This window comes from Pipistrellus kuhlii, unplaced genomic scaffold (assembly GCF_014108245.1).
Source record: "Pipistrellus kuhlii isolate mPipKuh1 unplaced genomic scaffold, mPipKuh1.p scaffold_m20_p_123, whole genome shotgun sequence".
Classification (NCBI taxonomy): domain Eukaryota; kingdom Metazoa; phylum Chordata; class Mammalia; order Chiroptera; family Vespertilionidae; genus Pipistrellus; species Pipistrellus kuhlii.
Window position 1 is genome coordinate 328122 of NW_023425431.1, and position 15467 is coordinate 343588.

At 69.4% G+C, this 15467-nt stretch overlaps 1 protein-coding gene across 2 annotated transcripts; it reads left to right on the forward strand.

Moving 5' to 3' along the window:
• Positions 1 to 623: 623 nt before the first annotated feature.
• On the forward strand, positions 624 to 12313 carry ZNF787 (zinc finger protein 787). Of its 2 annotated transcripts, none has more exons than XM_036434445.2 (3): positions 624 to 1036; positions 8973 to 9060; positions 11181 to 12313. In XM_036434445.2, the coding sequence occupies exons 2-3, from the start codon at positions 8982 to 8984 to the stop codon at positions 12251 to 12253; spliced, it is 1152 nt and encodes a 383-aa protein (XP_036290338.1). In that variant the 5' UTR covers positions 624 to 1036; positions 8973 to 8981; the 3' UTR covers positions 12254 to 12313. The 2 variants fall into 2 exon arrangements, with proteins under 2 accessions (XP_036290338.1, XP_045436339.1); XM_045580383.1 differs by lacking the exon at positions 624 to 1036 and adding an exon at positions 5940 to 6067.
• The last annotated feature ends 3154 nt before the right edge of the window (positions 12314 to 15467 follow it).

Consider the following 15467-nt stretch of genomic DNA (forward strand, 5'->3'; position numbering starts at 1 on the left):
GCCAGCAGCGCGCACTCAGCGCCCTCCTTGCAATGTTGTCCCAGGAGGCGGTGTGATTGATTGGCTACAGTTACATGTGAGAGGAGGCGGCCAGATTCCGGGGTTCGAGCCCGGGACACTCCCCAAGTGCCCTGACCTCTCTGTGCCCCTCCTGCTCTGCAAAGCGGGCACAGACGGGAGGAGAGGACTAGGACCTTTTGCATGCAAAGCCCTCGGAGCCGTTCGAACTGGGCGATTGCTCCCGGAGAGGAAACTGAGGCTGAGGCCAGCAAAGCGGGCACAGACGGGAGGTGAGGACTAGGACCTTTTGCACGCAAAGCCCTCGGAGCCGCTCCAACTGGGCGATTGCTCCAGGAGGGGAAACTGAGGCTGAGGCCAGCAGCGCGCTCTGTCCAGAATGGAAAGCACCGCGAAGGCGCCGGCAGGGAAGGGGTTACGACGATAGAGACGCCTGGAGGACCCGGCGGCACGAGGGGCCCCGGCCGCCCGCCGCGCACCCCGCGCCCGCGGCCGGCTCGGGGAGCGCACTACGCAGGCGCGAGGGCCCGCCTCCCGGGGTGTCGGGGGGAGGGGGGGGAGAAAAAGGGGGGCCACCTCCCCAGACACCGGAAGTCTCCGCCTAACGGGCCGAGCCCGCGCCTCCGTCCTGGGGAGGGGGCGGGGCCGCGGCCCCTCCGCGCGCGGCGCCATAGAGCGCGGCCGGAGGACCCGCGTCCTAGACGCGCCCGGAAGTGGCCCCCTCCGGCGCGGGCGCCGCACCACCGAGCCGGGGGCCGGGGGGGGGCGGGGCGGCGGCCGAGGGGGTCGCGGGCTCACCTTCCTAGAGCGGCCAGGACGGGGTGGCGGCCGGAGGGGGGCGAGGGGGAGGGGGGAGCGGCGCGGGCGGAAGCGGCCGGGAAGGTCACTTCCGGCCTGGGCGCCCGTCCCCCTGACCCCAGGGTCTGAGTCGCCGCTGCCGCCGCCGCCGCCGCCGCCACCATCCGTGAGGGAGGCGCGAGGAGGAGGAGCGCGGCGCGGCGGCCCCGGGAGCGAGGAGGTGAGGGGAGGGCGCGGGCCCGGGGCGTGCGGCCGGGGCCGGGCCGGGGGGCGGGGGGCGCCCGCGGAGCCGGGCTGCGGACGGGGGGCGGGCGGGACGGCGGCCGGACGGCGAGCGCGCCTGGGCGTGAGTGCGCGTGCGCGCCGCCGGGGGGCGTGAGGGCGCGCGGCCGGCGGGCGGGGGGGGGGGGTCGCGCCGCGGAGCGCGTGCGGGGCGCGGAGTGCGCGTGCGCGGCCGTGCGGCCCGGGAACGCGCGCGCGGAGGGGGGGAGCGCGCGTGCGCAGCGCCGGGGGCTGTGCCCGGGGCCCGGCTCCGGGTGGGGGCCCCGCGGGTCCCGCCCCGCCCCCCGCCCCCCCAATCCCGCCGGCTGGCGGCGGCCGGAAGTCGTGGCGACTCCGGAGGGAAGTTGAGGCCCCGGTGGGGGCGGGGGCCGCGCGGAGGAGCTGGCTTGACCGGAAGCCGGTCCCCCCACTCCTTCCCCTTTCCAAGCACCTGGGCCGGTGGCCGCGGGGCGGGCCGCGTGCGGACTTTGCTCCGGGCGGTGGTTACGGGCTCATTCATTCGCCGGCCGGGCCGGGCGGGCGGGGGCAGAAGGCGCGTGCGCCCCGCTGGGGTGGGGGGGAGCGGCTGGGCCAAGGTCAGGTCCCATGTGGTCCGCGGTGCAGGGCCCGCCGTGTGCCCCACTCCAGTCCGTGGATTTAAGTGCCCCTGGGACCTCGGGATCCTGCAGGATCGGAAGGAAAAAGTGACCCGCAGGCTCGAGAGGCTGCAGCGAGAGTGGCCGCGGGTCCTGCAGGGCGGGCACCAAGGACGGGCCTGGAGCAGAGACTCAGGCCGGGACCCCGGTGCAGAGGTCGCCGGGCCGCGGGGGCTCAGGGGGGCCCTCAGCCCAGCACAGCCCGGTCCCCGGGCGGCCTGGCTTGGCTGGGGCTTTCCTGAGGCTCCCAGTGCCAGGCCCCAGGCTGGCAATGCAGTGCCCGGGCCCAGCGGCAGGCCCGGCGGTATGCACAGGTGCCGCTGATCCCGGCTTATCGCCCTGAGTCTGTAAGCCTCTTTGCGAGGCGCAGCTGGTGCGGCCGAGGACCTTCCTATCGGGTTCCCCTGGCCTTATCTCCGTCTGTGCCTTTTCCTCCTGGCAGCCTCCCAGGCCCTCCGCGCCCCCACCCCCACCCGGGGGAGGAGGTGGGTACAGGAAGGGCTTATCAGGGCGCTGGCCCGGCTCCCCGGGCAGACAATCTGGGTCCGAGTCCCAGCCCCACGCTCAGACCTCCGTGACCTTAGGGGAGGCGCTGGGTCTCTGCCCGGACGGAACCGGCGAGGAGAGCGGTGACCTTGGAAAGCTTCCTCTTTCCACCCGGAGGAGGGTGTGCGGTGTGCAGAGGGCCCGGTGCTCCCGGCCGCCCTCCGCTCCCCTTCCCCGGCCCCGTGACCTTGGACCGGTCACTTCCTCTCCCGGCCGTTTCCTCCTCTCCGCTCTCCACTGGACTAGCCCTGTCCGCCCGCCCGCTGCCCCACACGGCCGCCCTGTGGCCACACGGCCGGTGCAGCCCCTGCTCGGCGGGAGGGGGCGGTCTGTCCCACACAGGACTCGGCTGCTGGGCGGAGTGGCTGGGTGTGCATGGTCCCAGGATCCCTGCTGGGGGCGATGGTCCCCGTGTGCGCTCTCACTTCCATCGGGAAAGCGTTCACAGCCAGCGCAGGTGACTCGGAGACGCGGAGAGCACGTTCATTAGAGCGGGGACGGCGGGAGGAGGGGCTGGAGGAGGGTGGAAAGGTCCCGGTCGCAGGAAGGAGCGCGCCTGGCTGCCTCGGCCCTCAGGAGGGAGTCAGGGAGGCCCCAGCACCATAGACAACCACAGAGGAGGAGGAGGGCCTGGAGAAGCAGCAGAGACGCCCGCAGGAAAAGGGGGAGGTGGGTGTGCGGGGTTCTCTGTCTTAAATCCTCACCCGAGGGTGTTTTCCCGTTGAGTTTTAGGGAGAGTGGAAGAGAGAGGGAAAGACAGAAACATCCACGTGAGACACATCTACTGGTTGCCTCCTGCACGGGCCCAGGCCGGGGAGGGGCCTGCCACTGAGGCTGGTGCCCTTGACGGGATCGAACCCAGGACCCTTCGGTCCGCAGCCACACCGCCAGGGCCGTCTTCATAGTTCCCGTGTGTTGTTGAAAGGCAGGGCTTCTAGGGGAAGCCTCGGGCAGGGCCACAACAGAATGACCGTCAGCGCTCCAGGGCGCCCACAGGGCTGTGGTCAGCACGGACTGGCCAGCGCCGGGGCAGGGGTCACTGGTCACTGTCACTGAGCGGCTGCGGGTCCCTCCGCTTTCACTTTCCTGCCCGGAGCACAGCGAGAGGCCTGCACTTTATCTCTGGTCTGACCCAAACTCGCCCCGAGGCCTCGTTGTGAGAGCGTTTGATGCCGCCAGAACCTCAGCCCCTTAGCCTGGGGCTCCATGCTGAGGGAGGAGGCCATGCTGAGGGAGGAGGAGGCAGGTGCTGGCCAAGCTGTTCGCACCGCTGACTCAGTCTCCCTCCCTGCCTCACTGGTCAGGGCGGACGCCCAGGGACAGAGGACCTGACCAAGGGCCTGGACTCCAGGAGGCAGCGGCCAGCTGCGGACGGGCAGTGGCCGCCCCGGGGGGTGGGCGGGCGCAGCCTGACGGCACTCGCTCCTCCTGGTGAAGATGCCCACTGGCTGGCCGGGCACCGGGAGGTGCCTGCCTGCGCCCGCTCCCTGTGGGAGCCCCAGGGCCTGGGGGGGAGCGGCCCGTGTTAGGAGACTTCGTCCAGGCCATGACTGCCCTTCTCCCCCGAGGCACGCTGGGACTCTCCTCCTGTCCCCGGGGGTGGGGCTGGGAGCCTCTTCGGCGTCAGTCATGGGGCTGGGGGACCGCCCCTCCTCAGGCGGGATTTCTCAGGGGCCAGGCCGGGCAGGAGGGCAGCGGGGCTGTCACACCGCCAGGCCAGCGGGAGCACAGAGCGCGGGGTTTCCCGGTCTGTCCGTCCGGCCTTTGGCCCCGAACACCCGTCCCTCCGCGGGAAAGGGAGCCTGTGGGCCCCCTCAGTGACCTGGGGCCCAGCCAGGCAGCAGCCTGGGCAGCCCGCGCCCAGCTGTTCAGAGGGGTTCCCGGGCTGCTGTATGGGGTCTGCTGGGAGCCAGCCCCTCCGCCCAGTGGGCGGTCTGCTGGGGTGGGGTGGGGACGGGGTGGGACCCCCTCAGGGATGCAGGGCTGGCTGCGGTGATGGGAGGTGCAGGGACAAGTGCCAGGGCCCCAGGGGAGGGCAGAGCTGACGCGGGGACCGCACCCCGAGCCCCGCCTGCTGCTCCGGCTGTGACGCTGGCCGCTGCTTGGCCGTCTAAGCCCTCACTGAGCACCTGGCTCAGGCACCGCACAGGCCGTCACTGATGCTGAGGCCATGAGGCCGGTCACGTGGTGGCGGTGGCGGTGGCGGTGGTGATGGTGGTGGTGGTGGTGATGGTGGTGGTGGTGGGGGGGCAGAGGGACCCGGGCAGCCTGTCCTGTCTCCCTGGGGGCCCTGGAGTCTGTGCCTGGTGGCCGGCCTGTTGTCTGGGGGCAGGACGGCACTGAGGGAGGGACATTTGGGGCGGCTCCTGGGGGGGGGTGTTCTGTTCCCATGGGCCGGCAGCACCCAGCGGGCCCCACTGGAGGGGACATCAGGAGGCCGGGCCCCTGGGCTTTCGGGCCCGCAGGTGCGTGTTTGTGAACAGTGCGTGTTTGTAAACAGTGCGTGTTTGTAAACAACCCCCGTCACTCACACCCAGAAATGTGGGCCTGCGGGCTGGCAGCAGATGGCCCGGCCCTGCCACTCCCCGCGGCCGCCCCGGTCAAGGTTCTGGGAGTTCTAGAACTTTCCCGCGCAGGAGGGGGCGTGCCGGCCGCCTGCGCCCGGGCCTCACTCCTTCCCGGCGGCCGTGCGGGAGCAGCCTGGGAGCTGCGGGGCGTGAGTGCGGCGCCGGGGCAGGCGCTGGGGGGGGCAGCGGGGCTCCTGCGCGGGGGCGGGGGCGGGGCCGGCCGGGACTCTCCCGCTGCCCCGCGGGAATCGGCGCAGACCCGGGGGGCGGGGCCTCGGCTGGGGGTAGGGGAGAGGGGGGGGGTCGCAGAGAATGCCCGCGGGCGGGGGGAGGACCGCAGGCTGAGTTTGGGGCAGAGGGCGGCGGGGCACAGAAAGGGGAAGTGGGGCGGGCTGTGCCCCGGCTCCCCGCCGCTGCTCCCGGCGGTGCCCGCGGCTGCGGCCCGGGAGGGAGGGAGGGACGGGGAGGCCCGGTGCGCTGCGGGCGGGCGGCGGGCTGGGAGGGAGGGGCGAGGGCGGGGCGTGGGCCCGGGCGGGTGTTGGGGTCGGTGCGGGCACGTGCGGGGCCGGGGGAGGCGGGGCGACGTGGACTCCGCGCCTGGGAAGCCCCGGCGTGCGGAGTTTCCTGGGAAACCCACGCCCGGAGCCTGCGGTCCTGCCTCCGCCTGCGGCCGCAGCCCCTGTGGGACAGCGGAGGGGCCGCAGCTGTCCGCCGCGGCTGCTGTGGGCACGGCCCTGGCCCCTGCTTCTGGGGCGGTGCTGGTGCTGTGGGTGTCATTTCTCGGGGAGGAGGGTGGTGCCCAGAAGGGGCTTGTGGGTCCCACGGCCCCCCATCCCCTCCGTCCCGCCCACCTGCTGCTCTTGGCCCCCACGGGCCTGCTGTGCACGTGGGTCCCCGGTGGCGGTGATGGGCATCGTTCACCCGCCTGGCAGCCCGGGCAGTTCTCTGGAGACGGGGCTGTTCTGATCCTCTGCCTTAAAAAAAAAATTATATATGTATGTATATGTATGTATAAATATTGATTTCAGAGAGGAAGGGAGAGGGGGAGAGAAACACCAATGGTGAGAGGACCATGGGTCTCTGCCTCCCGCAGGCCCCCCACGGGCTGGAGCCCACCAGCCGGCCGGTGCCCTCCTGCTCCCGGGTGGACCTCCACGCCGAGCTGGCCGCCCTTGAACTTCTGTCCGGAAGGAGGGGCGTAGGGAGAGGAGCTCCTCTGGGGTGAGGACAGTGAGGGGGGCAGGGGGTGGGCAGGGAGCCAAGGGATCTGGTGAGCAGAGGGCGGGAGGGGCAGTGGTTGGGGGTGACCCGGAGGTCAGGGGAGGAGGGGGGGGAGCGGGATCTGGGGCAGGAGGGCAGGGGGGCAGAGAGCAGCCGGAGGGAGAAGCGGCGGGGCCGCTGGCAGCAGCAGCCGGCGGTGACTGGGTAACGGCGGGCAGGCTGCCAGGAGGTGGGCGGCCGCTAATAGCGCAATAACAGTAATTTGTCTGCAGCTCCCAGCCCCGGCCTGCAGCCCTGCTGCTAATTGGGCCGCCCCAGGGCCCGGGTGGCTGGGAGCGGACTGGGGGGCTCTGAGCTTCCAGCTGAGAACTGGGGAGCGGGGTGGGAGCCCCCGTGCAGCCTCAGAGGTGGTCCCGCTCCGGGTCAGGCCGGCTCCGCACTGCCCTGCGAGCTGCGGGCCCTGCCCGGCCACAGCCCTGGCTCTCCCTCTGTGCAGCCACCCCGGGGGGAGGGGACAGCCCCCCACCCGAGGTCCCGGGGGAGGCCTCGGTGCTGGGAGCGAGCGAGCGGGAGTGGGTCACATGTAGAGAATGCCCCCCCTTTTTAATTTTTTTGTGCAATCTTCAGTATTTTTTTTTTTTATATTGATTTCAGAGGGGAAGGGAGAGGGATGAGAGAGGAATATCAATGATGTGAGGGAAACATTGATCCGCTGCCTCCTGCACGCCCCCTCCCCACCACCTGGGCATGTCCCCTTGACTGGACTCGAACCCGGGACCCCGCAGCCAGCGGCTCTGCCCACTGAGCCACGGCCGCCAGGCGTGCATGCCCTTGAGCTCCCCGGGCCCCTCGCAGGCAGCTCGCACCTTCCCGGTCCTCACGCGGCTCTGTGGGCACCTGCAGGGGCCCAGAGCGTGCGGGCCCCTGAGGCTCAGGCCACACGTCCTGTCCCGGACCCTCCCCCTGTGCGGGAGCCAGGCCCTCCGCCCCAGGCTCTCCGGACGCAGGGAACAGGAGCCTGGGAGCCGCTGCCATGGCCATGGCACCCGCACAGATTTCTCCCGGGCTGGCCTCTGCCCGAGATAAGACTTCCTCCTGCAGCGGGCACGTTCCCGGGTGGGGGAGGGGGGAGGGGAGGGGAGGGGGGAGAAGGGGAGGGGGGAGGGGAGGGCAGGGGGGAGGGGAGGGGGTAGGAGGGGAGAGGGGAGGGCAGGGAGCTCCCGCTCCAGCTCCCGGAAGGAGACTGAGCACTGGCTATACCTGCCGCGGCCTTGAGTCCAGATTAACCGGCCTGGTGGCTGCTGGGGCGCCTGTTCCTCAGGCCCAGCCTCCCGCTCCGTCCCCTTCCCTGTCTCCCCGCCCTCCCGCGGGGAACCGCGTGCGCGTGGCGGTTCCGTGCGGGTCTCTGCCGTGGGCTCCTGGGCGGCCAGCCGTGCCCGCTGCAGACAGACCCCCCCCCCCCCGCCCCCCTGCGGCTCCCTGGAGGCTCGGCGGGGAAGCCCCTCCGGCTCACACCCCGCTATGCGGGAGCACGGAGCCCCTGCAAACGGGTCTGGTCCCGCCCCCCCCTCACCCCCCCACGTCGGCAGCTTCGATCCGTGCTTCCCCACGCTAAGTGTTTACCTGCAAACAAGACCGCGCATGTCTTCAATGAGCCGCACACGCTGCATCCTCCCCTTTACCAGCACGCGGCTCCCTCCCCTCTTCCCGCCGGCGGCCGGCAGCCTGACACCCAGGGCCCCTGGCCGCCCCTCGGCCGCCCCCGGGCCCTCTGGCCGCCGGTGACCCGAGGGGCAGCAAAGCCCTGACGCCTGTGTGGCCCGGGCTCACCTGGTGCCCGCTTCCCCTCCAAGGACCGGCCAGGCCGTTTCTCCAGCGGCTGCGGGGCGACCCGGCCTGGGCCCTGTGTCCATCTGGGTGCCCAAGATGATCATTTTAAAATATATTTTTACTGACTTTAGGGAGGAAGGAGGAGGGGGAGAGAAACATCGATGATGAGAATCACTGATGGGCTGCCCCTCCCGTCCCCGCTGGGGATGGAGCCCACAGCCCGGCCTGTGCCACCCAGGCAGGCTGCCCTGCCGCTGCCCCATGCCATGCCCAGCCTCGTGGCCACCAGAATGCCCCTTCCCACAGAGCCCTCCGCCATCAGCGTGCAGATGGGAGAGGAGGGCTTTAAGAAGCTACACTCGCTCTCCCGCCGTCAGCAGGGGGGCAGCTGTCCCCCAGGCGGTGCCTCCGTGGGCGCCCCCGAGGCCCTCCCGCGGGGCCCCGGCTCCTTCGTTTCCCTGACCTGAGTCCGCGACGGCCTGACTTCCTCTGGTGCAGGAGCCAGTGTTCTCCCTCCAGGAGCGGGCGGAGGGTCACCGGCCAGGGCCGCCTCCACCGGCCGGGGCAGCGGGGGGCGGCGGGGCCGCGCGGGTGCGGCCCCCGGTCTCAGGGCCATGGGGGGGGGGGGGCGCTGAGGAGGTAGCGGTCCGGGGGGAGATGGCTGCAGGCAGGGGCTCTCCCTCCGCGGCCCATCACATCCGGGAAGGGCCCCTGTCCTCGGCCCCGCGCCCACCGCGTGACCGGCTCCGCCGTGTGCGCATCGGCTGAGCAGTGATGGTGCCCCTTCAGGCCGGGCCTAGCGCCCCCTCCCGGAGATCTCTCCAGACCTTACGGCCCCGCGGGGCTGGTACCTGAGCACGCGGGGAGGCCCGGGGCTGCGTGTCCGCCGGTCTCTGCCCGTGGGAAGGCGGCGTCCCTGGATGGCGGTGGCTCCGGGCGGTGCAGCCGGGCTGGTCCCCCGTCCGGCGGGGACGAGGGGGCCGTTTCCCACCGTCCCCGCCCGCAGGACCGCGCGGGCGCTCCTGGCTCAGCGCCCCTGCCCTGCCGTGACCTCGGCCTGTCCGTCCCCTCACAGGGACGCACCATGGAGCTGCGGGAGGAGGCCTGGTCTCCGGGGCCGCTGGACTCCGAGGACCAGCAGATGGCCAGCCACGAGAACCCAGGTGAGCGGCCCTCCCCGGCCTGGCCCCGGGGTCCCCCACCTCCCGGGCTGGGCGGCCCCCGTAGCGGGTGCGCCTGCTCCCCCTTCCCCACGGGCGGGAAGCTTTGGGCCGGGGGGGCCGGGGCGAGCCGGGAGGGCCGGCGGGGCCGGCACCGGATGCTCGGTGACTCCCTTAGACGTGGGTGCGGGCCGCTCCGTGAAGCTCGCCCTCCGCGGCGGCTCCCTCCGGGCTCACCCGCCGCCCGGGGCCTCGGCTGACCCGCTGCCACGTGGTCGCAAACGCTGCCGTAAAGGCCTGGGCGGAAGCACTTCCGGTCCCCAGGCCCCGCCCATCCGGTAGCGGAAGTGAGGGCGCCGCTGCCTTGCAGCTAAAACGCCATCCACAGCAGCCCCAGGTCCCAGGGTTCCGCAGCTCCACCTGCCCCCGTCTGCCACGCACCCCGACTGCCACGCACCGCGTCTGCCACGCACCCCGTCTGCCATGCACCCTGACTGCCACGCACCCCGACTGCCATGCACCCCGTTTGCCACGCACCCCGACTGCCATGCACCCCGTTTGCCATGCACCCCGACTGCCATGCACCGCGTCTGCCACGCACCCTGTCTGCCACGCACCCCGACTGCCATGCACCCCGACTGCCACGCACCCCGTCTGCCATGCACCGTGTCTGCCATGCACCCTGTCTGCCATGCACCCGCCCCAGAGGCCGCCCCCAGCGCCCCCAGCTCCCAGGGCCGCGCCCCTCCCTGCCACACGGCCTGGCCTGGCGCCTGTGGAAGTAGCCGGACAGTGGGGCTCACGGTGGGAGTTCCCACAGGAACAGACGGGTGACGGCTCCGCCGCCGCCCCCGGGGCTGGGGGTTCGTGTTTCCTGCGGCATTAAAAACCCCGAAAAAATAAGTAAAAACCCTGTACATCACCCGATTTCACCCACGGCACTCCACTGCAGTGGTTCTCGGCCTTCCTAAGGCTTTTAACTTAATAAATCTTTATTGCTCAGATTGTTACAGGCGTACCTCTTTTCTCCCCATAGCTCCCCTCCACCTGGTCCCACCCCACCCTCTGCCCTTACCCCCACCCCACCGTCCTCACCCATAGGTGTACCATTTTTGTCCAGTCTCTTCCCCCCGATAATTATCAATCCACCCCCTTTCTTTGCCCCTGATGTCATTATATTCACCAGTTTATTCTGTTCCTCCGACTTTTTATTCACTTGATTTTTAGATTCACTTGATAGACATGTATTTGTTGTTCATAATTTTTATGTTTACATTTTTCTTCTTCCTCTTCTTAAAGAACACCCTTCAGCATTTCAAATAATCCTGGTTTGGCGGTGATGAACTCCTTTAGCTTTTTCTGATCTGTGAAGCTCTTTATCTGCCCTTCCATTCTCCTAGTCTCGAAGTCCCAAGTGGCTCTCTATCGAGCTTATAAAGGCTAACCGCCCCTGCGAGGCGTGGGGATGTGGGATACCCAGGGAAAGCGGGTTGTACAGAAGCAAAACTGAGCACAGTTAACCACCTCCAAAGGGCACCACAGTCCCAGCGCCCACAGCCAGAGCCACCGGCGGCCATGTTTGCAGTCCTGGTTCTCAGGCGCTGCGAATGGCCTTTGTAAATAAACCATGCAGTGGGCCGTGGGCCAGCAGCACAATGGGGAGACTTACCGAGTTTCCAGGTTCCGTTCTGGGAACTGAGGCAACTTCCCTATTGTTTAAGCGAGCAGGTGGGCTCAGAGGCCAGAACAGCAGGTCAAAGTTTAAACGGCCGTTTTCACCCGAGATAAACGCTATTGTGCTTCATTGCTGCAGTACGAAGGGGTCCTGTGCCCCAAATACAACAGCCACAGCCTGCGGTCCTGGTGTCTGTGCACCAGTCCTCGCATGTTGCCAGCGGGACGCAGGCCCAGGGTGGAGTGTTTGTGTGTGTGTGTGTGTGTGTGGGGGGGTGCGAGCTGACAAAGCCCAGGGGCCGGGCTTGCTGCCACGCCCCTTGCCAGGGGGTGAAGGGGGAGCGGGGGGTGGGGTGGGGTAGAGGACAGGCAGCCGGCCCTCCCGCGCTCCCGCGGAAGGCCCCGCGGCGCCGGCCTCTGACCCTGCCCCCGTTCTGCCTTCCTTCCAGTGGACATCCTCATCATGGACGATGACGACGTGCCCACCTGGCCCCCCACCAAGCTGTCCCCGCCCCCGTCGGCGCCCCCGGCCGGCCCCCCGCCGCGGCCGCGCCCGCCCGCGCCCTACATCTGCAACGAGTGCGGCAAGAGCTTCAGCCACTGGTCCAAGCTGACGCGGCACCAGCGCACGCACACGGGCGAGCGGCCCAACGCCTGCACCGACTGCGGCAAGACCTTCTCGCAGAGCTCGCACCTGGTGCAGCACCGCCGCATCCACACGGGCGAGAAGCCCTACGCCTGCTCCGAGTGCGGCAAGCGCTTCAGCTGGAGCTCCAACCTCATGCAGCACCAGCGCATCCACACGGGCGAGAAGCCCTACGCCTGCCCCGACTGCGGCCGCAGCTTCACGCAGAGCAAGAGCCTGGCCAAGCACCGGCGCTCGCACAGCGGCCTCAAGCCCTTCGTGTGCCCGCGCTGCGGCCGCGGCTTCAGCCAGCCCAAGAGCCTGGCGCGCCACCTGCGCCTGCACCCCGAGCTGGCGGGGCCCGGCGTGGCGGCCAAGGTGCTGGCGGCCAGCGTGCGGCGCGCCAAGGCGCCCGGCGACGAGGCGGCGGCGGCGGACGGCGAGATCGCCATCCCCGTGGGCGACGGCGACGGCATCCTCGTGGTGGGCGCGGCCGGCGAGGGCGCGGCGGGCGCGGCGGGCGCGGGGGGCGCGGGGGCCAGGGCGCCGGGGCCGCGCTCCCGCCGCGCGCCCGCGCCCAAGCCCTACGTGTGCGCCGAGTGCGGCCAGGGCTTCGCGCACGCGGCCGCGCTCCTGGCGCACCAGCGCGCGCAGCACGGGGACGCGCCCGCGGGCGGCGAGGAGCCGGCGCACATCTGCGTGGAGTGCGGCGAGGGCTTCGTGCAGGGCGCGGCGCTGCGCCGGCACAAGCGGGTGCACGCGGTGGGCGCGCCCTCCGTCTGCAGCCGCTGCGGACAGAGCTTCTACCGCGCCGGCGGCGGCGGCGACGAGGAGGACGGCGGGGCCGAGGCGGCAGGCGGCCGCTGCAGCGAGTGCCGCGGCGGGGAGGCCCGGTAGGGGCGGGGGCCCCTCGGGCTCGGCGGGAGCGGCGACGGCGCAGGACCCAGAGACCCGGGGGGGACATGGACCGAGGGGCCCGGAGCCGCAGCCGCCGCCCTTCCGGGCCCGCCCCGGGGCGCAGGGGCCTGGGGAGGGCGCCGGGGGCCGCCTCGCTGCCCCGCTCGCCCGCTGCGCCCTCCCCGCCGAACGCGGACCTGGACCGGCCGCCCCCCGTGGGTTCTCGGCGGAGCCCGAGAGACGATGCGGACCAGCGACCAAGCGACGACAAGCCCCCCGTGGACCCCGCGCCCGCTCTCCCGCCCCTCGCGGGGGCGCGGTAGAGCCGGAGCCACGGGCCCCGCAGTCAGTGGGCCCAGGTGGAAGGGGAAGAGGGTCCTCCCTTTTAGAGTTTTGTTTTCATTGTACCCGCCCCCCCCCCCTGTCCCGTTACTTTCCCCCTCCCGCGGCCCCGCCCTCTCCTGCCCGGGTGCAGGAGCCGAGGGTGGCCGGGCGCGTGGAGGGGGGTGCGGGCCAATAAAAGGCGCTGTCCGACCGTCCGTGTGCCTGTTCTTCACTGGGGGAGAGGAGAGACGGAGCGGGGGCCGTGCGGACCCGGTGCGGGCTGCGCGGGTTCCCGGAGAGGGGGCCGCCAGCCGGCCCTGAGGGACTGTAGAGGGGGGGGAGGAGGAGGAGGTTAAGGGGCGGGGAGGGCCCTACTTCGGCTTCGTTGCTAATCGCCGGAGGGCATTTCCCTTTGATCTCCTGGGAGAGAGGAAAGAGGGAAACCAGGATGTGAGAGACGCGAGGATGGGTCGCATCCTCCTCGCGCGGGACAGGGCCCCTGCGGCCGGGGAGGAACCGTGGCCGGAATTGAACCCGTGACCCTTCACTCCCAGGCTGAGGTCCGACCACTGAGCCAAACGGGCCGGGGCCACTGATGCGCTTCCTAAGCTTACCTTCCGGAGCGGGGGCGGGGGGCGTCCTCTCCGCGGGGCGCCCTGAGGACCTCCGGGGGCCAGCTCCCTCCTCATCCCCCGACGGGGCGGGAAGGCGGCCATCGCCCAGCGTCAGGGCGACCCTGGGAGCAGGAACAAGGACCTGCGGGCGGTTACCGCTTCCATGGGGTCCACCCGAGGGGCCAGCCAGGGGGGAAGGGACCGGCGCCTGCTGTCCAGGGCCTGGCCGGGTCCCCCCAGTCCCTGCAGGGTCAGTCCTGCAGGGGAGGGCAGCTGGGTGGGGCTCGTCAGGGTGCGGCTCTCTGATGCTCCTCCGGCTTCCCGAACCCACGGCCAGGGGACTCGTGACCCTAGGATCCGGGAGGCTTCCCGGGCTGCCCTCTGGGGGGCCCCCTGCCAGGGGGTATCAGGCAGGCTGGCAGGCCCAGGTTGTGCAGAGGCCGCTGGGGGAGGGGGAGGATGGGGTGGGAGGGCGGGGAGAGGGTGCCGGCAGCAGAGGAAGGGCTGGAGGAGGAAGTGACGTTTGGGGTGAGCTCTCCTCTGCCACCTGGCAGAGGCGCGGCTCTCCGAGGACGCGTTAGGCCGCCCCGGGCCTGATTTTGGGTCTGAAAGGCCCGTTTTCGAGGGCCGTCACCTGCTTGGAATGGGTTCCGTTGGTGTTGAGAACTCAGGTCACTTTAAAGCGGGGAGGGGCGGGCCCTGGCGGGTAACTCAGTGGTTAGAGCGTTGGCCTGCCCATCCAAGGGTCGCAGGTTCGATCCCTGGTCAAGGGCACTTACCTTGATTGGGGGCAGGGGGCACTGTGCCAGAGGCTACCCATCTGTGTCTCTTTCACATCGATGTCTGTCTCTCCCCCCCCCCCCCCCACACTCCCTAAAAATCAACGGGATATAACCTCAGGGCAGCAGTAACAGCAACAACACAGATCTGGCTTCTGGCTTCTCTCGGACAGTTCGCCTGGCCACACGGGATTGTATGGAATGGGACGCTCGGCTGGAGGTGTGTGCCTCCTTCAGCGTCAGACACCCCCAGCCCAGGGCTCTCGGTACCAGGACCCCGGAGCAGGGGTCTTCGCCACCTGCAGGCCCAACCCACGCTGGGTTTCTCTCCCAGTTGGTAGAGCTGGTTCTGGGGGCCCAAGGGGATGGCCTCTGGGGTAAACTCTACACACGTACAACCCAGGGGAGCACCTACAGGTTACACGCATGTATGTACCACGTCCTGTCACATAAGGGACTCGGCATCCACGGATTGTCTGGGAACCAATCCATCAACGGCTACTGAGGGACAACTATACGCATCTTTTTAAAAATATATTTTATTGATTTTTTACAGAGAGGAAGGGAGAGGGATAGAGAGCTAGAAACACCGATGAGAAATATCAACCAGCTGCCTCCTGCACACCTCCTACTGGGGATGGGCCCACAACCAAGGTACATGTCCTTGACCGGAATCAAACCTGGGACCCTTCAGTCCGCAGGCTGACGCTCTATCCACCGAGCCAAACCGGTTTCAGCTATACACATCTTTTAACAAAAGTGTTTTTTATTGATTTCAGAGAGGAAGGGAGAGGGAGAGAATGAGAAACATCAATAATGGGAGAGAATCCTCGATCGGCTGCCTCCTGCACGCCCCACGCTGGGAATTGAGCCCACAACCCGGGCCTGTGCCACTGACTGGGAATTGGATCATGACCTCCTGCTCAACCACGGAGACACGCTGGCTGAGCGTGTGTGTGTGTGTGTGTGTGTGTGTGTGTGAGATAATCCGCTCATCCATTTCCCACTACCTCCCAAAGAGGCTGTGGGTGATGGGATCTTTGATTCTTTACAGAGAGGAAAGGAGAGAGAGAACTAGAAACATCAATGAGAGAGAAACATGCATCAGCTGCCTCCTGCACACCTCCCACCGGGGATGTGCCGGCAACCAATGTACATGCCCTTGACAGGAATCGAACCTGGAACCCTTCGGTCTGCAGACCGACGCTCTATCCACTGAGCCAAACTGGTTTCGGCTCAAGGGGTGTTTATGGCCTCCTCCATCTCGCCTCCTCTCCTGCCCGCGGGTTCAAAGCCTGCCCAAGAACCTCCCCCAACTCCCCCCCATTCCCCTGCCCCGGCCTCCAGGGCGAGCCTTCAGCACCATGGACAGAGCCCGCCGCGGGTCTGAGTGACAGCTCCGCTCCCCTTCCTCCATCGCCTAAGACCTCCCTGGAGCATGCATCGCCCCCATTTCACAGAGAAGACGGAGGCTTCGGGGAGGGCGTCTCCCCCAGG